This window comes from Natator depressus, chromosome 7 (assembly GCF_965152275.1).
Source record: "Natator depressus isolate rNatDep1 chromosome 7, rNatDep2.hap1, whole genome shotgun sequence".
Lineage (NCBI taxonomy): Eukaryota > Metazoa > Chordata > Testudines > Cheloniidae > Natator > Natator depressus.
In genome coordinates, this window is record NC_134240.1 from 60,349,425 (window position 1) to 60,376,497 (window position 27,073).

At 43.8% G+C, this 27,073-nt stretch overlaps 1 protein-coding gene across 1 annotated transcript in view; it reads right to left on the minus strand.

The window, feature by feature from the left end:
- The window catches only part of CHUK (component of inhibitor of nuclear factor kappa B kinase complex), a 90,683-nt gene that overhangs the window by 37,455 nt on the left and 26,155 nt on the right, over window positions 1-27,073 (minus strand). Inside the window, exons 9-14 of the mRNA XM_074958614.1 lie at window positions 26,304-26,439; window positions 25,670-25,864; window positions 9,143-9,245; window positions 7,005-7,128; window positions 4,992-5,143; window positions 196-257 (exon numbers count right to left, since the gene is read on the minus strand). Of these exons, the coding sequence (XP_074814715.1) occupies window positions 196-257; window positions 4,992-5,143; window positions 7,005-7,128; window positions 9,143-9,245; window positions 25,670-25,864; window positions 26,304-26,439 (772 nt within the window). The remainder of the gene's footprint in view (window positions 1-195; window positions 258-4,991; window positions 5,144-7,004; window positions 7,129-9,142; window positions 9,246-25,669; window positions 25,865-26,303; window positions 26,440-27,073) is intronic.

The window sequence follows — 27,073 nt, forward strand, 5'->3', positions numbered from 1 at the left end:
TTCCTTTAAACATGCTATAATTGCCTGATAGAGTCCCTTGAGTTTTCTACACCATACACATCTTCTGTGGCTGCATAAGTTATTCCTCGGTAAAGCTTCAGAGGGGAAACTGACCCAAATGCAAAAATTTTCAGTATCTCAGCCTGCCAAGTCCCCCTCCCCGAGACATCAAGCATCCTGGTTTCAGTCCCATACCTCAGCACACTGGATGGCCTTTACTTCCATTTCCTTCCAGGCTTTGAGCATCTTTTCTGAGGCTTAAAAGAAATGGAGTTTGATTAATGAACAAAAAAGGCACAGATATCAAATGAACTGGGAATGAACCTAGATAAATGCATACATATACAGACAAAAATTTTAGAAAATGGGTGCCTAAAGAAACACTCTGAAGTCCATAGTTAGGCATATAAATAAGTGTCCTGAACTTCAAGAGTACTGAGAACCCAAACAGCTTGCAATGGCTTCAGTTATCTTGAGTTCAGCTACTTTTTGCAAATCAAGCCTATAAACTTCATCTCATAACTTCAGGTTCCCACTTTTGGAAATTTTCATGGCCTGTATAACACAGGCCAAAGAACTTCACACAGTCATTCCAGCATCAAACTCGTATCTTCTGGTTGAGCTAGAGCAGGTCTCTTAGAAAGAGACATCCCATTTTGATTCAAAGACTCCAAATGATGGAGAATTCACCACATCCCTATGTCAGTTGTAACTACATTTAATCACCCTCACTATTAAAAATAGCTCAACCGGAAGTTATGAACTTGAGGCAGGAATCATTGGATGAGGTTCTCTGGTCTGTGTCAAACAGTAGGTCAGACTAGATGATCAGAACAGTCCCTTCTAGCCTTAACATCTATGAATCTAAAATGCAGGTAACAGCACTTTTCTACCTCATAGGATTGTTGTGAGAATAAATATATTACAGACAGCAAGGGACTCCGATACTATGGTAGTGGGGAACATGTACAGACAGATTTCCAACAGAAAAGAAACGTGCCACCAGAATGGCAAAAGTGAGAAATGATCAACAAAACTGCATATGTATAAAGTTGTCAACAATGCCAATTGCCCATTGCTTCAAATGTAAAAAAATTTATACAAAGGGGGCAAGGAAGCCTTGCTTCCTTCAATGAATTCAAACTTTGGAATGGGCAGGAACTCCACGGAAGGAAATGAACATGTGGCAGATTTTTTAAAGACAGCTACTCACCTCTTTTGTAAGTTGTTCTTCAAGATGTGTTCCACATATCCATTCCGCTTTGGTGTTTTGGACATGCACACTCTAAAGTCAAAGACTTTTTCCCAATGCAGTACCCATCAGGGTGGCATCTGCATCCTCCATATGCTTTTGCTCCCAGGCCAAAGTATAAAAGGCAGAGCTGCCCTGATCCCCCTTCAGTTCCTTCGCACCAGAATCCAGAATGAATAGACTCTGATTTACAGGGGAAGGAGGGCAGGTCATGGAATGAACATGTGCCACACATCTTGACAGCCACACGGATTATGATTAAGAGAACAGATTCAGGAAAGTACAAACTGAGGTTTGAGAAGGAAATGAACTGAGATAAATGCTGCTCAACACAATAGCAACTAGATTTTTTGGAGGCCTAGCAAAGCATGCTTAGAACAGCTTCCTCGCTACCCCCTCAACTCACTCTTCACTTCAGGTTCATTCGCCTCCCAATAGGAGTCTCCCCTATCTTAAAAAAAATTTAGTCCTTTACTTAACTGCCTTTCTGAACCCAAGATCCCACACCTCACACTCTAACTCTTCAATCCAGCTTTCACCCTTTCTGTTCCATGGAAGCTGCTCACACCAAACCTCTAACAACCTCTTCCAGGCCAAATCTCAGGGCTCGTATATCATCTTCCTCCTTGACCTTTTGATAGCCTCTCTCACCACTGACCACTCCCTCACTTTTTAACTCTTTTCCAATGGCTATCCTAGCTCCGTTCTCTCAGGGTCCTCCTCCTGCTTCTCTGACCGCTCCTATAGCAGGCTCTTTACCCACTCTCTTGATTGGCGCAATCATTGACACCCTCTATGTCCTGTCTAGGTGCACATATCTAACAAGCATGGCTTCAACCACCACCATCGTTGCTGATGACTCACAAGTCTACCTCCATCCAACCCAGCATCTCATCCTCTCTCTGATATCTCTTCAAGGATTATGTCCTGTTGGCAGATTAAACACAACATGGGAAAAATTTATCTTGTAATCATTCCCTGAAGCCCTCTCTCTCCTTTCCTCCATATCTGTGAACACCATGACTATCCTAACAGACATTCAGGTGGCATTTCTTTGACTCAGCCCTCTCTATGGCTAAACATACCAACCATGTATAAATCTTGCTGCTTTTTCATATGTAACAGCCTATCCTCTGTTTATGCCACCAAAATGCTCATCCAGGGTTTCATCATTTCCCATTCTGACTACTGCAACCTTTCTGGCCTCGATTACAGCAGACTTACCTATTCAAATCGCTGATGCTTCATTCACCTTTCTGGCTTGTTACTGACCACATTAACCCCTTGCTCTTCCTTCACTTTGCATCAAGCACCAGCCATGTTGTCTTCACCTTTAAGGTCCTTGACAACTTAGTCCTGCCCTACCTAGCTGCTCTATTCATTTATTGCAACGTTGACCCCACTTTCACTCTGCCAACATTCTCAACTTCCCTCCCCACCAGCCACCTTCTCCCACAGCCCTTCTACCTAGGAAAATTCCATAACTAAATTCATAGAGCCATGCCCTTCCCATATCTCCTAGAAATCCCTCTTTAGGACATGCCCACCGCAATGCCTGCAAAACGCTACCATGACAAGGTGTGTGTGAAAATGGGACTGTCCTTCTGTTTCTTCTTTTTCCTACTCCCTTTCTCTCATGAACTCCCTCACTTCTGCCATCCACAGATTCCAAGGACAGAAGGAACCATTGTGATCATGTACTCGGACCTGCTGTATAACAGACCATAGAAGCTTCCCAAAATAATTCTTAAGAGCCTGTCTTTTAGCACAATATCAATCTTGATTTAAAAATAGTCAGTGATGGAGAATCCACCACAAATTTACCCACAACCTTGGGTAAATAGTTCCAAAGGTTAATTACCCTATTAAAAATTTACACCTTATTTCCAGTCTGAATTTGTCTAGCTTCAACTTCCAGCCATTGGATCATGTTATACCTTTCTCCACTAGACTGAAGACTTCATTGTTAAGTATTTGTTCCCCATATAGGTACTTGGCAACTGCAATCAAGTCACCCCTTAACCTACTTTTTGTTAAGTTAAATAGATTATGCTCCTTGACTCTATCACTCTAAGATATGTTTTCAATGTTTTTAAATCATTCTCAGGCTCTGCTCTGAATCCTCTCCAATTGTTCAACATCGTTCTTGAACCACGGACACCAGAACTAAACACAGCATTCCAGTGCCAAATATAGCCTTAAAATCGTCTCTACTACTCAGGATGTCCATTTACACATCTCAGGATTGCATTAGCCCTCGTGTCCACAGCATCACACTGGGAGCTCATGTTCAGCTGATTATCCACCTCTCCCACCAAATCTTTTTCAGAGTCACTGGTTCCCAGGATAGAGTCCCTCATCCCGCAAGCATGACCTACATTCTTTGTTCCTAGATGTACAGGGAGTCCTCGGACTTATGATGCCCAACTTATGTCGGATGCCACTTATGACGCTTTTCAATTGTCTGCCCGTTTCGCCCCTACGACGCTTGTTTCGCCCTTATGACGAAAGCTGGCAGGGAGAACAGCACACATCACATGCTGAGCCTCAGCCAATCACTGATTTCACTGTTCAAGCTTTCTCATTGGCTCCCGGCCCCGGGCTCAGATAATCAAAAACAAACGGCAAGGCTACCCAGCAACAAGCTACCCTAGCCATGGAAGCCAATCAGACAAGCAACTTCAAGGGTCCCCCTTCCAGCTCCATTCATTGTAACAGCTGCTACAGAGAAATTTACAAAGGAGAAGAGGAGAACATCTGTCCAAACTTCCCTGGACACTTTAAGATTGCAGAGAAGCCCCCAGCCAAGAGCCCTTCAAAAAGTTCTGGGAAGTCAAAGCATATGTGATTTTGTGTGTTTATTTGAATGCTGTTTACCAAATAAACACATTGATGTTGCTATGTTAGTCATCTATAATTCATTTAGTACAAAAATCTGTGTTCTTGTGGTGAAAATAGTGTATCATGCCTTGGTTCAGGAACCAATCCCCCCTTTATACCATGGATTCCTATGGGAAAAGCGGTTTCGACTTACAACATAATTCTGAGGAATGAATTGTGTTGTAAGTTCGAGGACTCCCTGAATATATTTAGCCATATTAAAACGTATATTATTTGCTTCGGCCGAGCTTACAGAGCGATCTGGATCACTTTGTATCAGTTACCTCCTCTTCATTATTTACCACTTGCTCAATCTGTGTCTCATCTGCAAACTTTGTTTGCAGTGGTGTTGCAGAAGTATTAGTCCCAAGTTATGAGAAACACAACAAAAGTGATGTCTTTTATCAGACCAAATTCTGTTGGTGAAAGGTACCAACTTTTGAGCTACACAGAGCTCTTCTTCAGGATTGGAAAGCCCAGACCTGAAGAAGAGCTCTGTGTAACTCAGAAGTTTGTACCTTCCACCAACAGAATTAGGTCCGATAAAATGCATCACTCACCTACCATGTCTATCTGCAAACTTTATTACTGATGATTTTGTGTTTTCTTCCAGATCATTAATAAAAATGTTAACTAGGTCCCCTGACCTCTGTCCCCAGTTAAAAAAATACAGCACACTAACAAAACTGTGCTGAACCCCCAATAAGTTCATTTGCTCGTGTGAGAGTCGTCATCCTCAAACCTCTATCTATATCTTTTACATTACAAATTCTCTGCAGCAGGAACTCTCCACCCACCATGGGGAACAGCACCCACCTTGACCTTCATTGGGACCTTCAACTATTCCGAAAATACTTACATATTCCATAAGCCATCTGGTCACTGTATCTCTCCAGATCAAGATGAATACTCTGATGAAAGAATTCCAGCTTTGCTTTCAGTTGCTGAGATGCGGACACCATATTATTTTTCATCTTGGTTAAGTTGGCATTATATCGAAGAAGACTCAACCTAAACAATAATTACGAACAGAGCCTGTTAAAATTAATACAACTGGAATTCTGTGAGTTAGTAACAAAGAATGAACTGCTATAATCAATGCATGAAGAACCTGAATTCTAACATCTAAAGGAAATGCATCAGTGGCACTGAATTTTTTACGACCTTTTGGCATAAGGTTTCCAGCAGAAGGACAGACTCCCTGTGTGACCCTGGGCAAGTCACTTAAATCCCTCTTGGCCTCAATTCCCCATATGTAAATTGGGGAGAATAATTCTTCTTTTTCCCCCATTTTAGTTGTCTTGGCTATTTAGACAGTGAGTTCTCTCTCCATGGCTGGGACTGACTGGGTATGTGTTTGTACAGCACCAAGCACAACAGGGGCATGTTCATGGCTGGGGCCTCCCAGTGCTACCATAATACCAATAATAAATAAGACCATCTATCCCTGCACACGCAAACTACTCTGAACAATCTATATTAGTACTATTATATTGGTCACAGAGTAACCATCATAGTTAAAATCGCAAAAACTATCTTTATCATCATCTGTTATCTGTTCCTGGAATATGGTGAAATATTTTTGAAAATCCCTTTTAGCTTTTTCTGGTTTATGAACATCTGAAGTACAGTTTTCCCCACTGAAAATTCTACTGCTACCATTTTCCAACACACAGGATACTTGTGTTATCTCATAGAACTGAACTTTGAAACTTTAAATTTAGCCTGTGAAGGTACCCCTCAGTGAGAGGAGTACTGTTTTGCTACATTCAATAAAACTGAGTAAATATAATGGAGCTGCTAGGCGTGATTCCACAGTTAAGGCTGAGTTGAGTTTTGCACATAAGGTGGAGATTCGACCACTCTGGTGTACGAAGAAGAATGCAGCGTACCCTCACCAAACTTACAGCATTTACTGTGAACACAGAATGAATTTTCTGAGTATTTGCAGGTAAATCCATTAGTTTAGGAGTTAAAAATTTAAATTCTGAAGTGGGTTCTCTAAAGATAACGTAATTACCTTGTGTTCCGAACAGTCTTAGAGTAACAGAAACTTCCAATTTACCATATAGTTAACACTCACCGAAATCTTGGGCACAGGCTACATTTGAATACTCTTTTTTTAAATGGACTAATGGTCTTTGTGACACTATGAAGAAGAAAAAAAAATCTAATGCGTTTTTAAACATCAGTTTACTTTAAACTAATCTGGGACTACAACTGCTATCATGCAATAATCTTTTCTTTTAATGTTTAACTTTAACTTGGCATTTCCTGGGCTTATTAATGTTTGTTTTGGGGACAATTACATCATTATGACAATGTATTTTACTCAAAATTACTAACTTGAGTTCAATCTTAACTCCAACTCAACATAGATTTTATCTGGGATACAATTACATTTGATGGAAAATACACCTTTGAAAATGCTCAGCATCTTCTGCTATGATATATGACCTAATGAAGACCACAGAACATTCCTTCTGACCAAACAGTCTTGACCACCAGCCATTTGAATTCTCAATCTACATTTACTGCTGAAATGCATTTTCAAGAATAAAACTACAGCCACCATAAACCCAGACCAGCTGCAATAAACAATGCTACAGAAACAACCTCTAGCTTATTCATTTTTAAAGTTGAAGTTGCTTTTACTGAGGTAAATATTAATCATATATAGAAGCACTGATAATTTAACAGATTAGGACAAGTTCTCATCTGGTTTACAATGTACGTTTATGGACAAAAAGAACAATGCACTTCAAAAGAGTGGCCAAGAATCCAAGAATCCTTTAATTCCTACAGCTTTCAGTTCAAACATCTTCCATGTTCACATCTCTCTTCCTGGTCTACTGAATTTGCACCAACTTACATTGCAGCTCTCTGCCCTTGGAATAGCCGGCTGTAATCTTCTTTTAGCCCAGTCACATAGTGCACGGCTTCTGCCCACACTTTACGCAGCTGTGAAATTGGCAACTGGATTTTGCTGTCCTGAACTGCACACAAGAGAAAAAGAAAACTGTGTAAATGAAGTAACAGCCGTGTTAGTCTGTATTCGCAAAAAGAAAAGGAGTACTTGTGGCACCTTAGAGACTAACCAATTTATTTGAGCATAAGCATCCAATGAAGTGAGCTGTAGCTCACGAAAGCTTATCCTCAAATAAATTGGTTAGTCTCTAAGGTGCCACAAGTACTCCTTTTCTTTTTGTGTAAATGAAGTTTCCTGGAATATTTGTAAGAGGCTAACATTGCATTTCTGTACCACAGACAGTGTTATTTTTCACACTGCAAAACTCTTTTAGCTACGAAAATAATCTATTTCAAGAGAATAATAAAGTAGTGGGTGAAGATCCACTCAGACTCATTAAAAAATTACAAATCATCAGAATTAAGACATTTCTAATTCAGCCAAATTATCACTGATTTCTCATATACTCCTGACAGTGAGAACAGCGAGGCAGGGACACACAGGATTTTGATCTTCTGTCGGTCTCAACTGGCCCATACTGGGCTCTGGAGTCAATGAACTTCCCTGCTTATAGGTGTGCCCTGGACAGTGCCTCCTCTATGGGCACACTCCCAAGTCTTTAGATAAGCTCAACCTCTTCGTCTCCTTTAATGACTCAGGTACCAAGTCCTATTTACAATGCCTCCTCTTCGGTACCAGCAACACCAATCTGCCTCTCAGTACCAGTAACACTGGAGGTGTACTACTGACGGATGCCAAGGCACTTCATACCTGGACCAAGGTAGATGGTTCAGACAGACAATGTAGCACCAATCCCAGCAGCAGATATTTAAGTCTGGCTGCCCTGTCCTTCTTGGAGCAGCACTGAAAGCCCTTACAAATGCTACATTTGTCACTCATGTGAGCATTCCCCAAGCACTTAAGGGAACTGGGATGACGGTCACTGTTAGGCATTACCTTACTACAGGAGTGGCAGGACTTGAAAAGCAGAGAGCTCAGCATATCTCCAGTACTAGAGCTAGTACCCAGACTGGGTGCCAGAGCCAAAAAACCAACAAAACCTTTTTTTTTAAACTACACTAACTACCAACCTACACTAACTGTACAGAAACTTACAAATGGGCACTATTTACATGCTTGACAAAAAGCCTTGCAGAAGCAATAAAAGGGAATGCCAACAACCATCATGGGCAGCAGGAAGGAACTGAGGAGGGTCAGGGTGGCTCCACCCTGTTTGCCTGCGTACTGTGCACAAGGCACAGAGGGGGCTTGTGCTGCCTCAATGAGTACCACAGGGGAAAAACTCTGACAATTGTGCCCTGGAGCAGTCACACCCCTACAGTGGAATGGACATGTGCAATCATTCACAGAAGAACTGCTATTTGTCAGTCAAATCCCATGCATATCTATGGTGCTATACACATAATTCCAGATAATACACTACATTTGAAGAACACTAATGTTGCACAGTTGAGGACTCAACAGTTAGGAGATGCCAAAGTTAAGGTTGCATGTATAACCTTAGTCCTTGTGTTCATGCCACATAACAATACAATCTATTACACTCTGAACAGGAACAGGAGAGAAAAGAGGTTCTGGAATCTAATCTCCCCGACTCATCTTGGTCAATAAGTCATGGGCAAAGGTGTCCACTTCCACCCAGCTGTGTTACCAAAGGCTGTAATGGAACACCTGGGGACTAAGAGGTGACAGTTGGAGACATGGTCAGGTAACACAGATCTTTTCCCTTTCTAATTCATATGATTCCATAGCAATCTGCTCCCACAGGAACTCACACTATAGAGTTTTTGGCTACACCGATTGCGGTTCTATTTGGCTGGGATTTATTTACTGACAGTGGAGATGGACCGTGTTCCCTCAATACTCAGGGATTTTAATATAAATCTTTAAAGAGCTTAAAGAGAAAATAGCTCAGACAGACTCTCTGTAGAATACCCATGCAGATTTTTAAGACAAGACAAATTTGGGTATTAAACTAGTTGAAGGGCATTCAGGTTCAAAGTCTATTGGAATACACTTACCAATGTAATTTACACAGTCAGACAGACTTCTGGAAGCAAAGGGTCCTTCATACACAATTTTGCTTTTATCGAACAAATAAACCATGTAACTGTCCCAGCCTCTCTGGTGAGGAAAAGAAAGATTATAAACAGAGAGAATCCCAAACACAAACTGTCATGAGAAGGACTTCAACACATCTCACCAATCCAATCGTTTGCTACTATGCAATTTTATGAACTAGTTAGAGGAGATGCTGATCTCAGATACAACCATCATTTTATACACAGAGCTGATGAGGACTCAGCACTTTGGTGAATCGAGCTGTTCTATTTAGGTCCTTCAACAGGGACTAAGGATCCTGCATGGTGCAGGAGATCAGACTAGATGATCATAATGGTCCCTTCTGACCTTAGTATCTATGAATCTAAAGTTAAGCACCTATTTTTTATAATATTGGCCCCTGGCTACTGAGGGATAGAAACATGGAGCACAGCTTAGGCTCAGACCCCACACACAAGCCCAAGATTGGATTCTTCTGAATAGCAGTGTCCTTTGGGGCTGCGCCTGTGACCCCCAAACCCTGTCACTTTCCACAGCAGAAAGTATATAGGGCAGGGTGGCAGCAACCCATGCTCTGTTCCTTCACCAGTAAAAAATCCCATTAATAGGACTTCCATCATCAGGAACGTTGGGAAGATGTGGAATCTGTGTGGATAACCCATCTCAAAGAACTACAATCACTGTAGGGCAAGTAACCATATTTTCTTCAAGTATTTGCCCACATAGGTTCCTCTCTTCATGATTAGCAATCAATCACCTGAAAGCCAGAAGGTGGGTGAGGGGACATTTACTTGAACAGTGATTGTAAGATTGCACGAGGGAATACTGGGAGATAAAAGTGCAGACCGAATTCCATGCCACTGCTCCACATATTTCTGAAATGGAGACACTAAGGCAGGCCACAGAGGCTTCCTGGGCAGATGGAGTGAGCTCTAACTTGTCCAAGTGTGTCTTTATTGGCTAGGGGATAGCAGGTCTTGACAGAGTCCAAGACCCACTTAGTCTCTGTGAAAATACTGATTGACCCTTAACCCGCTCAGAAAACACATTGAAAAGTCTAGACATACATCTTTGGTCTGGTTCTGTTCAAATAAAACAACAACATCCAGAGTGTGAAATCTCTTCGCCCAGGGCGGAGTGAGGTTTCAGAAGGAAAACCAGGAAGTGAATAGATTGGTTGGTGTGACAGTTGGACACTAACTTAGGCAGACAAATCAGGTGAGCCCTAAGGAAGACTGTCCCTGAGGAAAATCATACATGGAGGTCTTGCCCTGAAAGCTCGAATCTCTCCTAGCCATCATATCAGCTAGAAGGATATCAAGAAGGCAATGTTCATTGACAGATGGTAAAGAGAATGCACAGCCAGAAACTCAAACAGAGAGGGCCCATCCATCTGTCAGTACCATGCTGAGGTTTGATGATGGGGGAAAACATATGAGACCCTTAAAATTTTTTGATGCCATAGGGCAGGAGTGGCCAAACTTACTGACCCTCCGAGCCGCATAGTATAATCTTCAGAAGTTCGAGAGCTGCAAGACATTCACTATCTGCCCCGCAGGACGGCGTATGCCAGGGTCAGGGCTTCTGCCCAAACACCTCCTGTGACACTAAAGCCCAGAGATCTCCCTCCCCACAAGGCAGAAGCCCCTAGCCCCACCACCCCGCCACAAGACAGAAGCTCCGAGCTTTCCCCCCGCCCCCAGTATGGTAGACAAAGGGAGGGGGGGCGGGGGAGGAAGGTGGCTCCACGAGCCGTGCTTTAACTGTAAAAGAGCCACAGCAGCTCACAAGCAGCAGTTTGGCCATACCTGCCATAGGGCATGAGAAAACAGTGTGACCTTGAATATGGGGATGACTAGCAGATATCACCGCTAGGTGTAGCTGTACCAAGCTTAAAGAAGAGTAAATAGTCCAAAAGAAAAGGTTACTCACCTTGTGCAGTAACTGAGGTTCTTTGAGATGCGTCCCCCTGTGTGTTCTCCAGTTCAGGTGGTGGTGCGTCCCAGCGCCATCGATCTGAGATTTTGCTAGCAGCATCTGGTTGGGGCGCGCATGTGCAGTAGCTGTCTCGTGGTGGCACTAACACCTCTTCTGGCACGCACATGCCTCAACCCCCTCAGTTCCTTCTCTATCGTGGAGCAGTTGATTCTTACTCCGAAGCAGAGGAGAGGAGGGTGGGTAGTGAAGCACCCACAGGGACACACGTCTCAAAGAACCTTAGTTACTGCACAAGGTGAGTAACCTCTTCTTCATCGAGTGGTGTCCCTGTGGGTGTTCCCCTTCAGGTGAACGTAGAGCAGTGCCCGCATGCGGATGGAAGGGGCTTCGGAGTTGATTGTGTAGCTGCTGCTAGGACTGTGCAGCCTAATTTAGCATCTGCGCTCAAGCTAATGATTGGTGAAAGTGTGTTCGGATGCCCATGTAGCTGCTCTGCGTATGACAAGAATGGGCACGTTGTGCAGAAATGCTGTAGAAGCTGCTATAGCCCTTGTCGAGTGTCTTCTGATACCCTTTAGAGCTTCAGTGTTGCATACGGAGTTGTACAAGTGGATACAGTTTGATATCCACTAAAATAGTCTTTATGTTGATATAGCTGCGCCTTTTGACCTTTCCGTTGTCGATATGAACAGTCTGGGGGACTTATGAAGGGTCTTTGTCCTGTCTAGGTAAAAGGCCAGAGCGCGGCAGACTTCTTACGTGTGTAATGCCACCTCTTGTGGGTTGTTGTATGGTTTAGGGTGGAAAGTGGGTAGGTGAATTGGCTGGTTAAGGTGGAATGAGAACGATATTTTGGGCATGAATTTTGGGTGAGTCCTCAGAGTCGCTTTTTCCTTGTGGAATATTGTGTATGGCGGGTGAGCCATGAGTGCCCCAATCTCGCTCACTGTTCATGCCAATGTGATGAATATTAAGAATGCTATTTTCATTGATAAAGGGAGCATAAAGCAAGATGCTAAGGGTTCGAATGGTTTTCTGGTTAAGGATTTGAGCACTAGGTTTAAGTCCCATGCCGGAGTGGGTTCACAGATGTCCAGGTACATGTTTTGTAGGCTCGTTATGAACCTCTTTGTAATTGGGTGGGCGATTACTGAGGTCCCTTCTACCTGTTGGTGAAAGGCAGTTATTGCCGCGAGGTGGACCTTGATCGAATTTGCAGCCAGTCCTGATTTCTTTAACAATAGTAGGTACTCCAGGATCAATGGAAGTGGGGCCTGGTTTGCCGCTATTTGTTTGCTTTGGCACCAAATGAAAAATCTCCCATTTTTGGAGGTAAGTATGTCGCGTGTTTTGTTTCCTGCTGTTAATCAATACTACTAATACTTGATCCAAACAGGTTAATTCGTCCCCTGAGAGCCATGAAGGAGCCACGCTCTCAGGAGAAATTTCCCTGGATTGGGATGGAGGACTTGTTCATTGTCCTGTGAGAGGAGATTGTGTCATCGAGGGATAGTGAATGCAGTGCATATTGCCTTGCGATTCAGGTAAGGGAACCGAGTCAGTCTGTGCCATGTTGGCATTAAGAGGATGATCTTGGCCCTGTTTGTATTTTGTGTATGACTCTGGAGATTAGAGGAATTGGAGGGAAAACATAAAGGAGAGGGGCATTCCATTTGATCAGGAACGTGTCTCCCAGTGATTGCGCTCCCTGTCCTGCTCATGAGCAAGATCTTGGGCATTTCTTGTTTGCTCGTGTGGCAAATAGGTCTATGGACGGATTTCCCCTCCTCCGAAAGACGCATTGTGTTATTTCTTCATTCAGTTCCTATTTGTGTTCCGGTGAGAATGTCTGCTTAGTGTGTCCGCCATGATATTCAGGTGGCCTGGTAGATATGAAGCTGTTATAGTGATGTTGTGCTTTATGCACCAGTTCCGTAACTTTAGAGCTTCCACACATAACGAGTGGGATCACACTCCACCCTGGCGGTTGATAAAGAACATGCATACAATGTTGTCTGTTAATATCCTTAATGTTCTGTTTCTTATTAGTGGAATTGCAGACCACGCGTAGTTCTAGTAGGTTTATGTGAAGGTGTCTCTCTTGTTGGTGACCATTTGCCCTGGGCAGTACATTGTTTCAGGTGGGCCCCCAATCCAATCAGGGAGGCATCTGTTGTGATTTGAACTGATGGTGTTTCCTGTTGGAAAGGTATGCCTGAGCACATGTTTGATGGGTTTGTCCACCAGTGCAGTGACTGAATCACCTCTGCGATGGGTGTGATTCTCTTGTTTAAGCTGTGCCTTCGTGGTATGTAGACTTTGTAGGCACTGCATGTGTAGCCTGGTGTGCTTGACCACTGCACGTATAGTCTGGGGTGCTGGGCCATGTGCCCCAGTAGTTGTAAGCAGGTGCGTGCATGCACCCATGAGCTGTGTGAAACCATCGATATAAGGGAGGTCATCATTGTAAAGTGGGGCTCTGGAAGGGATGCTCTGGCCGTGAGTGAGCCTAGGCGAGCACTTATGAATTCCAGTTGTTGTACTGGAGTGAGGGTGGATTTCTTTTCGTTGATTTGTAGCCCCAAGGAGTGGAAGAGGGAGATAGTTAGTTGAACACCTCTTTCTGTTTCTGCCTTTGTGGAGCCCTTGATTAGGCAGTCGTCTAAGTAAAGGAATAGGAGTATCCCTTGTCCGCATAAGTGTGTTACTACTACCGCCAGTGTTTTGGTGAACACACTCGGTGCTGTCGATAGGTCAAATGGTAGGACTCTGTAACGGAAGTGTTCTTGTCCTACTGTGAACCTTAGGAAGTGTCTGGCAGCCGGGTGGACTGTAATGTGAAAGTATGCATCTTGTAGGTTGAGGGCTGCGAACCAGTCCCCTTCTTCCAGCATAGGGATGATCGAGTTCAGGGTGACCATTTTGAATCTGTGGGCATGACGAATTTGTTGAGTTTTCTCAGGTCTAGGATGGGTCTCCACCCCCTATTTTTCTTTTGAGTCAGAAAGTAATGGGAATAAATTCCTTCCCGGTGTGTTGTACTGGGACTAGTTCCACCGCACCTATTTGCAGAAGGTGATGCACCTCTTGTCTCAATAGATGCTTGTGGGAAGGGTCCCTGAAGAGGGACAGGGAAGGGGGGTGGATAGTTGGGATAGATGCAAAAGGGATGGTATAGCCCAGTAGAATTAGTTCTAAACCCACTGATCGGATGTGATCGAGGCCCAGTTGGTGTAAAATGGCCTGAGTCGGTGCCCAAAGATTTGGATGTTGTCCGCTGACATTGGTGTTATGGGGAGGTCATGCAGACCCTTGACCAATACTTCAAAATTGCGGTTTGTTTGGTGGTGGCTGAGATGCTGAATACGGAGGTTGGGTCTGTCGGCATCTTTGTAGTCTATTTCTTTGTCCCCTTGCTTCGTATGGTCTCTGCTGTCACTGAGATGTGTTGTCTCTTATTTCTGTGGTATGGCTGATAAAGCTGTCTCCTGTTTGGGATTGTATATAGCCCTAACTTTCCAATGGTCGCCCTGGAGTCTTTCATGGAGTGGAGAACTTCGTCGGTTTTGGCCAAAAATAGTTTGTCTCTGTCGAAGGGCAAGTCTTCCACTTTGTGTTGCAGTTCTCTGAAGAATAGCAGGTATTGCAGTGTCAGCTTTAACAAAAGAGCTCCATTGCCCAGATAGAGTCTGTTCCATTTGGCACTGTGTGTCAGCCTGGTCGAGGGTTTCCTATTGTGAAGGAGGATGTCTTGCACTGCAGCAAAGCAGTTTCTTTTCATAACCAGCAACCAGGTGAGTGGGTCCAGCCAGCATCCAGGTGGTCAGGAGGGACATCAAGTCCAGAGGAAGAATCCATTCACTGCTCTGAGAGAGACAAGGTTTGGCAGGTCGAGCAGAGTGATGGGCCATTAAATGGACAGGTTCACCAGGTCCGAGAACCAAAACTACAAGGCCCATGCTGGTGCTATCATGACAACTCGACCCTTGACCCTGCCTTAACTCCTTTAGCACAGTGGATATTGAGGCAATAAGAGAAAAGGTACATCAGGCTGGGGGCCCAGGAGAACAGATATCTGACAGCAAACCTAGGCACAAGCCCCCTTTGGAACAGAACTGTTTGCACCTGGCATTAACGCTCATCACAAAAAGATCCACCTATGGGAGCCCCCATTTCTGAAAGACCTCCAGGAGGGCCTCAGTTTTTAAGAGACCATTTGTGGTTCCCCAACAAGTCCCTGCTGAGGTGGACAACCTGTTGGAAACCCAGGAGATGAAGGACCACCAGTGCAACATGCATGTAGCTTCCTGACAAAGGGGAAAGGATCTGGCTCCCCCTTGCTGATTTACACAATGCATTGTTGTCTTTAAGCACGTGTATCATCAGATCCTTGATTGGGGTAGGAAGGCTTTGTAAGCCAGTCTGATAGCTCTGAGTTCCAGGGTGTCTATGTGCAGAACAGCCTGTAGAGGGGCCACTGTCCCTGAGTTTTCAGACAGTCTTTGTGTGCTCCCCACCCAGCAATGGAGGCATCCGTGATCAATCTTTATCGGTAATGTCTGAGAAGGCTATTCTGCTGCCTACTTGATTTGGAATTGTCCACCAATCTAGAGAGGAGAGGACTTCCAGGGGAGCCTGACCACCTGGTCCATACTATGTCTCTTTGGCAGATATCACTCTTACAGGGACCACAGACTAAGTCTGGCCTGCAGCCTCATGGGTACCAAGTCGGAGATGGGTGGGTGCCGAGGTGGTCAACCTTGTTGGGGATCTTCTCTACCCAGGGGACTTGAAGCCAGCTTTTTTGAGTCTTTTTGAGAGGAATCCAAGGATTTCCTCTTCAAAATCATGGGGGAATGTTGCACCGAGGAAGTTGATGGAATCAGCCTCATTAGGGACTGTTGTACAGGGTGAGTCCCTGGGCTGGGATCAGAAGCTGATTGGAGTGAACTCTCCACCATTAGCAGCTGCAGTTTTAACTCAGTTCTTTCTGGCTCTTGATTTTAACTTAGGGCAGAAAATACACTTTTGAGGCACATGTGACTCCGAGACCAGCATAGGTAGTGGGAATGTCTATCGCTGACCAGGATTGCTTCTCAGCAGGAAAGGCAACATTTAAACCCAGGAGAGACAGGCATACCCTGTCCAGATTTCACATCCACAGAGGGAAAAGACAAGGAAAAATATAACTAAGGATGAGGATTAGTTCACATTCTAATAAGGGAAGAAAAAAACATTGAATTTTTTTGAAAAAAAATTTTAAAAATAAAAAAGGTAGTACTACTACTAACAGAAACCATGAACTAACATTAACTATTTCAAAACAAGAGAACAAAACATAAATGAGGTCATCTCAATTTGGATGCCGCTGAGGCTCCGGCTCAGACCGACGCAGTTGAGAAGCTCAGATGCAGGGCATGAGACAGAGGGAGTGCATGTGTGGGCTGAATGGACATTGCTACATAAAATATCCGATCTGAGGCGCAAACACTTCTAGAGTGGAGCACTCACAGGGATACTACTCAAAGAAGAAGAGGTGGTTAACTTCGCCAAGGCTGGCTCCCATTCCTGAACTGGCAGAGCTGGAAGGAGCAGCTCCACAGGCTGTGCATGGGGAAGGCTAACTGGTGCCTAAATCTGCGGTAGGTCCACAGTTCCTCCCACCAATCTGCCCAGTGAGACTTTGCCTTAGAGCAAGCTGAAGCATGCGAGCTCTACAATGAGCGTCCCACACAGCGGTCCCTCTATTTTTTTCCATCCAAGTGCAGAATGAATTTTGTTATTTGTACCATATCGAGGTAATGTGCGGATGTGCACCACCATTAGAAACCAAAAACCTAGATAGAATATATATTTTTTAAAAGTTACCACAGAGATAATTACTCCAGCCAGGTTAGGCATTTTAGAACTCATTACTCAAAGAATTAAATGTAACCATATGACAGAAATAAAAATTATGAAATGCATAGACTAGTCAAAAAACTAAAACAACACACTTTGAAAGAAGTATCAAGAAGTAACACCACCACCACAAGTATGTGTTGGGAGGTGAGTGTGAAATACAGTGTGTGAGAGAGAGACAGACACACACACACGGTGTGTGAGAGAGAGACATACGCACTTTGCCCCTTTAAATACGTTGCCTCCGGTTTAAGTATGCTGCCCTTTTAAATAGATCACTGTGTTCAGACACAGCAGCAGCTGCCAGCAAGCTCCCTCCGTCCTGACCCTGTTGTGTACCCCTGCCCCTGCTCTGTAAAGATGGGGTACGGAGCAGGGGGACACACTGATATCAGTGCCCCACTCCTCCGCTGCTCTGCATAGCAAGCTCCAAAGCAGAGGGCAGGAGCAGTACAGCAGTGGGGGGAGAGACACCTGAAGTGCTACACCTAAATTGTGCGGCACCTGATAGCCTGCTGGGCAGCTGTGCAGCTTAGGGGGAACTTAGGTCCCACGGATCCCAAGGAGGCCACTGCTAAGGATAGGGCATTGGTGGCCAGTAGGCACCAGGCCAGGGGCCCCCAACCCCAGTGCAAGACGAGTGCCAATCCTGGTGCCTGTAGCGCTCCATAAATGGTCCCTGATGTGGATTGGATGAAGAAGAGCAGGAGGAGGAAGATCCTGACCTTGATGCCAAGAAATCCCGAGTCTCCAGGGAGAAAGGTGGAGCCAGTCCTGATGGAGCGAGTAACTGGTCTGACTCATCGGTCACCGAGAATGAGGAAGGGACCAGAGGCAATGATGGAAGTGGTACCACCGGCACAGAGTACGTCAGTGCTGGAATCTGTATTGACCCTGATGTCAGTAGTGGTATTGAAACAGCTGATAAAACTGAAATAGAGGGAAGTGAAATCCATTACAGTAACATCTGTGGTGCTGACAACAACGTAGGAGTTTCCAAGGGCCAAGGTCCCTTGCACTGAGCCTGGTACTGGCCCTGCTTCCACGGACTGTGGCAGGGGAACACTGGGAATTAGTGCCGACAGACCCAAGGGTTCAGCAGCCTGTCCAGCCAACAGAGCTATAAATTGATACAGCCCTGGCCAAGTCCTGGACCAAAGGAGAGGTCGAGACTGAAAGGCAAAGGTGGTCTGTAGCCATCTGGTATGTCATGTAGAAACAGTTGGTGCTGGTATTGCCCTTGTCAATGCTGGACTAAACTGATGCCCTGGGGCCAGAACCAGAGTCGATGATATGCAGTCTCTAACTCTCTGACTCAGTACCGGGGAGCAGTTAGAGAGACATTCACCATACCATGCACCAGCACTAACACTATGGTAGCCGATGCTTTTCTTGAGGAAGGCGGGAAAACCCCCACAAGACCTGGAGCTGTCTCAACTGGCCTTATGAGACCTTCTCCTTGCTGCACTTGATGGGGAACAGCTTCTCTGTCTCTTCAGAGAGGCACCTGTTCCAGAGCCCCAGGTGGATGCACTCTTGGAACCGAAGGGTGACCTCCAATCCAACGAGGAGTTGGTGCCAAAACATGCCCTGTTTGAGGTGCTGTTATAGGCTAACGTTCCTCGCCACTTGAGACCAGTTCATGAATGATTTACAGAAGAAACACTACTTCTTGATGTGGGCCTCATCCAAGCACTGCAAGCACCATGAGCGATGATCATTGTTATGGATCACTCCCGACTCTGAGAGGGAATCACAGGGGAATACTTAACTAAATACAGTGAACATTAATCTACCTAACAGAAAGGGTACTACTAACTATATACAACTACAAAAACACTAAACTAGTGAGGGAATGTGAGGTTAACACCACACAGAGCTCCAACTCCAGCCACAGGTGGCAAGAAGGAACTGAAGGGTGTTGGGGCGGCCCCACCTCATATAGCCAGGGGAGGGGCTATGGTCACAAGGCACAAGCACCACGTACTGCTAAGCAAACTTCTCTGGCTTCGGTAAACTGGGCATGCACATAGGTGGAATACATAGCTGCATCTCATCTACTCAAAGAGCCACCTATTAATATGCTAACTATAGAAACTACAGACGAACCAAAAGTGGGGAAGATTGGAGGGGAGTGAGAATATGCAGAGTCCATCTCAAAGAACTGTGGTTACAAGTAACCAACCTTTGTTTCTTCTTTGAGTGTCCTCTGCATATTCCCACTCTTGGGATAGTTTGGGAAGCAGTAAACTAAAAATGGATGGGAGGGACATGGAGTTCTAATTAAATAATGATTGAAGAAATTCTCTGCCAACCCGTGTGTCAGATCTGGCTGCCAAATCTAATTCACAAAATTCTGTGCAAATGAGAACTGAACTCCACGTGGCAGGTCCACGTATTTCAATAAGAGGAACATGTCTAGCACATGTTACAGATACAGCAACTACTCTAGCGGAATGGATTCTAAGACCAGGAGGGGAGATTGAAGAGTTTCTATATCCTTGTTCTGTACACTGTATAATCCATCCAGACAGGTACTAGGTAGAAATAGCTTGACCCTTGGAGTGACCAATATAGGAAATAATTTAGGAGAGGGGCTAAAATCTTGAGACCTGTTCAAATAATAATAATGCATTCTTTTTGCATCTAAAGGATACAATCTAGATTCTCCCTTATAAGTATTACCGGAAAATAATACCAATACATTAATACACTGATTTACTTGAAAATCCTAAATTACTTTTGAAAGGAATTTGGGGTGCAGCTTAAGAATTACCTTGTCCTTAAGGAAAACAGTATGGGAGGAGGGGGGCAGCCACCAATGCATGTAGTTCTCAGATTCTTCCAACAGAAGTAATTGCAATTACAGAAGCTACCTTTATAGGAAGATGCAACACAGAACAAGCCATAAGAGGTTCAAATAGAGGAGACAAAAATTGTGTTAAAACTAGATTTAAATCCTGTGGAAGAACTGGATCTTGTAATGATAAATACAAGTCCAATAAAGCCCTTAAATTTTTTTTTAACTAAGGTGGGGGGAAAGAACAGATTTGCCAACCATCTGTATATGGAAAGCTGCTAATACAGCTAAATGAACATGATTAGAGAAGACAGAAACCCATAACTTTTAAGTTTAACAAATCTAAAATATGTTGAAGAAGAACTGAGAATGGATCAACACCTTTATTAGATACCCATATAGCAAATCTCTTCCACTTTAAGTCACAACTTTTCCTAGTGGACTGTTTTCTAGACTGATGAGAATGTGTTGCATGTCCACAGAGCATGACTATTCTAAATCTGTCCAAGTCCTATTGCCCATTATTGGAGATCTGGATTGAAAACTGCCCCCCCTCCACCTGCAATACAACAGGTCCCTTATTACTGAAAGCATCTTGACTTTGCCCTTGGATAAAAGGAGTAAGTCATGTACTAATGGTGCCTCAGCCATGCAGGAGCAAATAGGATCACCCTGGCCAAATCCAGTCTTAATTTTCTTTACTACCCTTAAGCTCAGAGGGAATGGGAGGAAAACACTCAGATACCACGACCCTTCTCCAAATCGAGGAGGAACACATCCATCACTGATTGACTGTCTGAGCCTGTTCTTGAACAAAACCAGGGACATTTGGTATTGAACCTGGTGACAAGGAGGTCTACGCGTGCAAGACCCCAAAGACTGAAAACATCCTAAATCACTGAGTCTTTTAGAGACCACTTATGCATCTGTGAGGGATCCTAACTCAGTTGGTTCTCAAACTCAATGTGATCTCCTGCTATATGTAAGGCAATCGGATAAATGTTGTGTAGGATACACAAGTCCCAACATTTTATCGCCTTCCTGCATAGCTGAGGCCTTGTCTACACTACTGATTAAGTCGATGTAAGTTATGTCGCTCAAGGGTGGTAAAAAGAGCACCCCCCTGAGCGACGTAACTTACGTCGACTTAACGTGGTGTCTACACCGCACTATGTCAGCGGGAGACACTCTCCCTTCGACATGGCTTCTGCTTCTTGTTGAGGTGGATTAATTACATTGATGGGAGAGTACTCTGTCAATTTATTGCGTCTTCACCAGACCTGCTAAATCAACGCCACTGTATTGATTGCAGCGGCACCGATTTAGCATGGTAGTGAAGACAAGTTCTGAGACAACTGAGCCTCCTTATTTATTCAAGTAATATATAACTGATATACTGTGTGTGTCTACTTGAATTACTGAATTTTGCACCCGAGGAAGAAAGGATTTGAGAGCCAAACAGCTGTGAGTTGATATGTTTATGTGTAATACAGATTCTTATTGGTTCCAAAGCCCTCAAATGAAAAAGTTGTTGAGATGTGCTCCCCAACTCCTTTTGGAAGCGTCTGTCATAACTATTACACAGGAGGAGCAGGGCTGAAAAAAAACCAAAACTCCTTTGAGAACATACTCTGGTTTTAGCTACCACAGTAGGGATTAACTGAATTGTTCTCAGAATATTGAGCATCTTAAGCATTCTTTGGCATGTTGTCTGTAGCCCATCTTAATTTTTTTGAAACCCAGGGCTGAAGTGGCTTCATTCCGAGTCTGGCATATGGTGCCACATATGTCATTAAGATCATAAGGCCTAGTAAAGTCAAAAAGTGTATTAGTTTTAGAGAGGGCTCCCAAAGTAGTTTCAAGATAGTCGTTTGTAGTTTCAAAAACCTCTCTTGTAAGAGGACAGCCCTTTCTTTCCTGGACTTTAGAATTGCACCAATGAATGGGACCTTCTCGGATGCAGAGAGTAGAGACTTCTGTTTGTTAGAAGGCCCAAAGTTTCAAAGAGAGAACAAGTGACTTGAATTGCTCTTCTCAATTCCTCCTGGGAGTGCTATTTCAGCAGTCAATAGTCTAAGCATAGGGAGACAAAAATTCCTTGTCTCCATAGATAAGCTGCTAGTAGAGACAGGTATTTGGTAAAAACTCTGGGTGCAGTGGAGAGGCCAAAAGACAGAACTCTGAACTCAAAACAGTCTTGACCAAGCATAGAACAAAGACATTTGCAGTGAGGGTCTTATAGAAATAAGAAAGCATGCATCTAAGACTTAGATCAGCAAACCAAGCTAGAGTGGACAGGGAAGGAAGAATCAATGGCAGTGGTAGCATTCTGAACTGAAACTTTCTGATATATTTGTTTAGAGCTCTGAGGTCCAGAATTGGTCTGAAAGCTCCATTCTTCTTTGAGATCAGAAAGTTACAGAGAAGAACCCCATGTTTCTGTAAGTTAATGGGGCCACCTCTGTAGAACTTCTGTTCTTAATATAATCTTATGAGAAGGATACCTGAAAAAGGAGGGAAGGAGAGGGCTGTAGGGAGAAAGGGATTCAAACAGGATAGTATAACACTCCCTTACTGTTTCCAAATCCTCTCTCAGAGGCGATAGCTGATCATGCATTGTAGAAATGGTATGACAAGTCTCCAAAAACATGGGTTGTACTTTCTAAAACTGGTTCAAAGCTCTCAATTTCAATGTAAAATCTGAGGCTTGACATGGGGCAATGAAGATGCAGCTGAAGAATTCTTTGTCCTCATCCCAGGTTTAAAGAACTTTCTTCTTTCTTGGGATTGATAAGATGATGGGTGCTGCTACGGCTGTCTCCTTTTGTATAGTATGAAGAGAAAGGAAGGAGGACAGTACTGCTTATGGTATCCCAACACAGGCATAGGTGGTTTCCTTCTAAACCAGTGGTTTTCAATCTGTGGTCCATGGACCCTTAGGGGTCCGCAGACTATATCTAGGGGATCCATGAAAGATGGTCATTACCATAGAACAGTGGTTTTCAACCCATGCTCCTCAGAACCCTATGTCTAAGATTTCCAAAGAGGTCTATATCTCCATTCAAAATTTTTTAGGGGTCCACAAATGAAAAAAGGTTGAAAACCACTCTTCTAAACAAATGCGTAAGTCAAGAGAGCTAGCTGTGGAAGGTCTCATCTTTTCCAGTACTACATCAGTTTTAGCACTGAATAGTCCATCCCCTTCAAAGGGAAGATCCTCTATCTTTGATTTCATTCCCGTACGTAATGATGATCTTAAGCATGAGTGCCTACGGAGATCATCTGCTGATGCAACTGATCATGAGGCAGTACCTGAAACATTAAATGATCTCCTGAAGGCACGTTTGGCAATGTTTTGACTCTCTTTGACAAGAGCTACCATTAATTTTCTCTGATTCTCTGGAAGAGTTTTAGTAACGTTCAAAGTCTTTTCCCACAGGTGAAACTAATATCTGGCCACCTCTGCTTGAAAAAAATAAATTTTCTCCCTAAGGAGTACAACTTTTCCCCTTCTCTTTCACAGGGAATAAAGTGTTGAAGATCTGATCTGGTTCTTTGTACTGGGTAAACATGAAAAGAAGAGAACCCTTCATATGTGATCTAGCAGAATTTGTCAGCCTTTTTTTAAATGGTTTGACAAGAGGAAGTATTGGTCCATATAGCTTTTGCTGATGATCAAACAGGGCCAGCTCTAGGTTTTTTGCCACCCCAAGCTCAGGTGGGACTGGGGCTCGCAGGCGGCGCTGGAAGCGGAGGGAGTGATGTCACCGTCTCCCAGTGCCTGCAGGGGCTTTACCCCCTCCCCCGCCTGGCCGCGCAGAGAAGCCCTGATATAAGGGGTGGCACAAGGCAGCGCAGCAGCCAGTGTGCAGATGAGGCAGCGCAGCCCCGGCTCCCCGGCAGGACTCGCCCTCTCCTCCCCAGGTAGCGGCTGGGCCCTGGCAGCTCAGCACCCAGGGGCTGGGGCTTCCCCTTCCCACTACGACTGGGGGCACGGAGCCCTCATCCCGTCTAAGTGGCGCAGCTCCGAGAGCACAACTGCTCCAAAAAAAAAAAAAGGATGGCAGGAATGCCGCCCCTGGCAATGTGCCACCCCAACCATGTGCTTGCTTTGCTGGTGCCTAGAGCCGGTCCCGTTATCAAAAAGTCCCTCCAGTATTGGAAAAAAAAGTTATTTTTGGCAGAAGAACTCAATGTCAAATACTGGGTGGGTGGCTTCTTCCAAAGCTACTAATGACAAATTTAAAGTTAACACCATCCCATTTAATAGTTCATGGACTTGAACTAAATCTGTAGATTTAGATGGAGGCTGCTCAGGAGTCGGCTCTTCTTGCATAGTATGGATAAGCAGGAGTTGGCCAACAGGGGCAAAGCATCCACAGTGGCATGTGCCAGTCTTGCCAATTACCCCATACTAGCACCACAGCAGACACTGTTGTGTAGAATGTCTTGAGATGTCTGTTAGAGAAGGAAAGCCCTGTTTCAGAGAAACTGTTGATTATTAGATGCTATCATCAGATCTGGCTCAAACCCTGATCCAATAGTGAAACAGTAGGAGATACGAACGAAGTTAGGATCTAGAGAATGGAGACAGACAGTCTTTCTTGGAGAGGCAGTAGGAGTCTTAGATGCGGGGAGTACAGTCTCTGGAGATCTATCATGTTAAAGCTCCTGTCTCGGTCTCTTGTTCAGAGAAAAATGATATGTAGTCAGATCAGTCTATGTTGCGGATCTATGTGAACCTGCACTGTAACTGAAGGATCCTTAGTAGTTGAGGTACAGGATTCTGTTGGTCTCTTTTTCAGATCCATTCCCTTAGAATGATCCCTAGTTGTTATATCTTTAGGTCTTGGATCCACGCTGAGTTTTGAATGGCCCAAAGAACCACTTGAGATATGCTTCAGTTTGGCCTCTCTTTTCCTCATAACTGAAGTGCTTGGTTGAGGCAATTTCTCCTGAGCTTTGTGATCCTTAGCTAGAGCAAGCTCTGATGGAGGTTGTAATATCTCTGGAGTTGGATGAGAGGATTTGACTACTGCAAGCTCAAATCGACTCGGAAGTGAAGTTCGGTCCCAAAACCAAAGCCTTAACTACTGAAGCCTTCTTGGATCCAGAAGTACTATCCTTCCACTCAGATCCTCTAGCTATATCCGATCCTGGAAATTTGGCTGACAAGCCTTGTGTAACAAAAGGGCCTGAAATCCATTCTCTCTCTCTCCATGGGCCTGAGGAGTAAATGTGCGGCAAACATCGCAATATGAAGGAGAACACTTCTCTCCTAAGCATTTTGGTATCGGACTTTTTTTTTTTTTTTTTTTTTGGAGGGGGGGGAGGGAGGAGCACATGAGCACTCAGACACTACCAGAAGGTTCCCCCATCCAAGCTGACCGGTTGGCGCATTCCCAAGAGTGGGAATACTGCAGAGGACACCAGACGAAGAACAAGGACATTATGATTTTCTATCTTGTAGCCACAGGCGATAAGAAGGAACTGAGTGCAGTTTGCAGCTGCCACACCCCTTATTCCCTGTTACAAGGAAGCAAGAGAAGAAGAGGGGTACAAGCACAGCCACAGCAGACACTGATATTCAAAAGAATGTGATCTCATGCATATGGGGTACATGTGCACCAAGAGTAGAATTTTGTATGGCCACTCACTTGACTTCACATTAAATCTGTAAAGCAAGCAGTGCTAGAACTTATCTAACCACTAACTAAACTGAAAGACCACAGCTTAAGCTACAATCTCTACTATGATGAAATAAAAGCAATTAATTTTCCCTGAGATTTTCAGTGTGAAAATTTAAAACAGATATGACACAACTGGAGTAAAATGGAAATAATCTTACCACACCATCAATAACACATTGGGAAGCAGGTTTCCGAGGATCCAGGGAAATTCCCATCTCCAAAAGCAACTCTTGATTTCCAGTACTTATTCCAGTATCAAGCTCAATGCGAGACTGAAGTGAATGAAGACTTTCCTCAGGATGCAAGAGAAAAGAAACAATCTTGGCAGAAGTCATATTTAAGATGTGTACTATCTGTAAAACCAAGAACAAAGTCATCTTCATTTCTAGTCGTAATTTCTTTCAAGAGACAAATGGCACTAAGGTATCAGGCTAAATGATACGCTGTCCTAGAAAGAAGATGTGCTGATATACAGATAAATAAAAGTTAGGCTGATTAGATAAATTGAGTTTTAATTACTGTCAATAGTGCATCCTTAACACGTGGCACATATTGGTCTGAGGCCACCCTTATGCTTCCAGAATAAAGGTGAAAGAGTCACATTACTACTAATATTCTTGCCTTCAGGTATGAACTGAATTAAGGTAGAAGTGTTTTCTCTCTGAGGAAAGGAAGAATGCATCCCCCGACACTGGATTTGGAGGGTGCAAGGATTTCCACTCAATTAGCACATTCATTGTCCACTGAGAGGTCTTTACCATCAGTATTTAGATAACACACTTAAAAACGCACCTTCAAATTCAGTATGTGATCCATTAACAGGAAACATTTCGGTCGATTGGTTTCTGTGTCTATACCTCCACCCCTCTGCTGTGGATCCCAATTCAGCATCAGTTGTAACCAACTCTCCATTGGTTCTACAATTATACTAAACGAAACAAAAACAAACCATACATTGACATGTGTAATACAAACAAAGAAGGCAGGCATTCTACAACGAAGAGTCCAGTTAATTCAAACGTGTTTTCTACCAGTACTAGGAAAAAAAATACTAAGAGACACAAAAATCCCATTGACTTCAGTGGGACTAGAATTTCACCCAAAGTATGTATCCTCTGTTTTATTTCCCTCTGATAAAGTAGTTACACTTATTCAATACAAGAAAATTATTACTACAACATTAAGGTCAAAACAGTTACACCATAGGCAAGGCAAAAGTTAAGGTTTCAACAACAACATTATCTTGGCCACACTGGGAATCCAGTATAGTGTACGGTTTACATGTTTTACATGAAACTGTAATAGAAAACTACATATGAAACAAGAAATAGGAAGAACAAGGCAGCGGAAGGTTCCAGAATGTTGCTTCTGGAACATTAACTCCTGTATCTCCTGACTTTTGAAACCACCCCACTTCAATGCGGTCTATGTAGATTTAATCTTTATTTATTTATTAAAGGAAAAACAATTCGCCTGTATTTAATATGTGCATTTCAATGGTCCCAGTTAGTCTTTGGTGTTCACACCATAGAGAGAAAAAAGGAGAGGAGTATGCCTTTGCT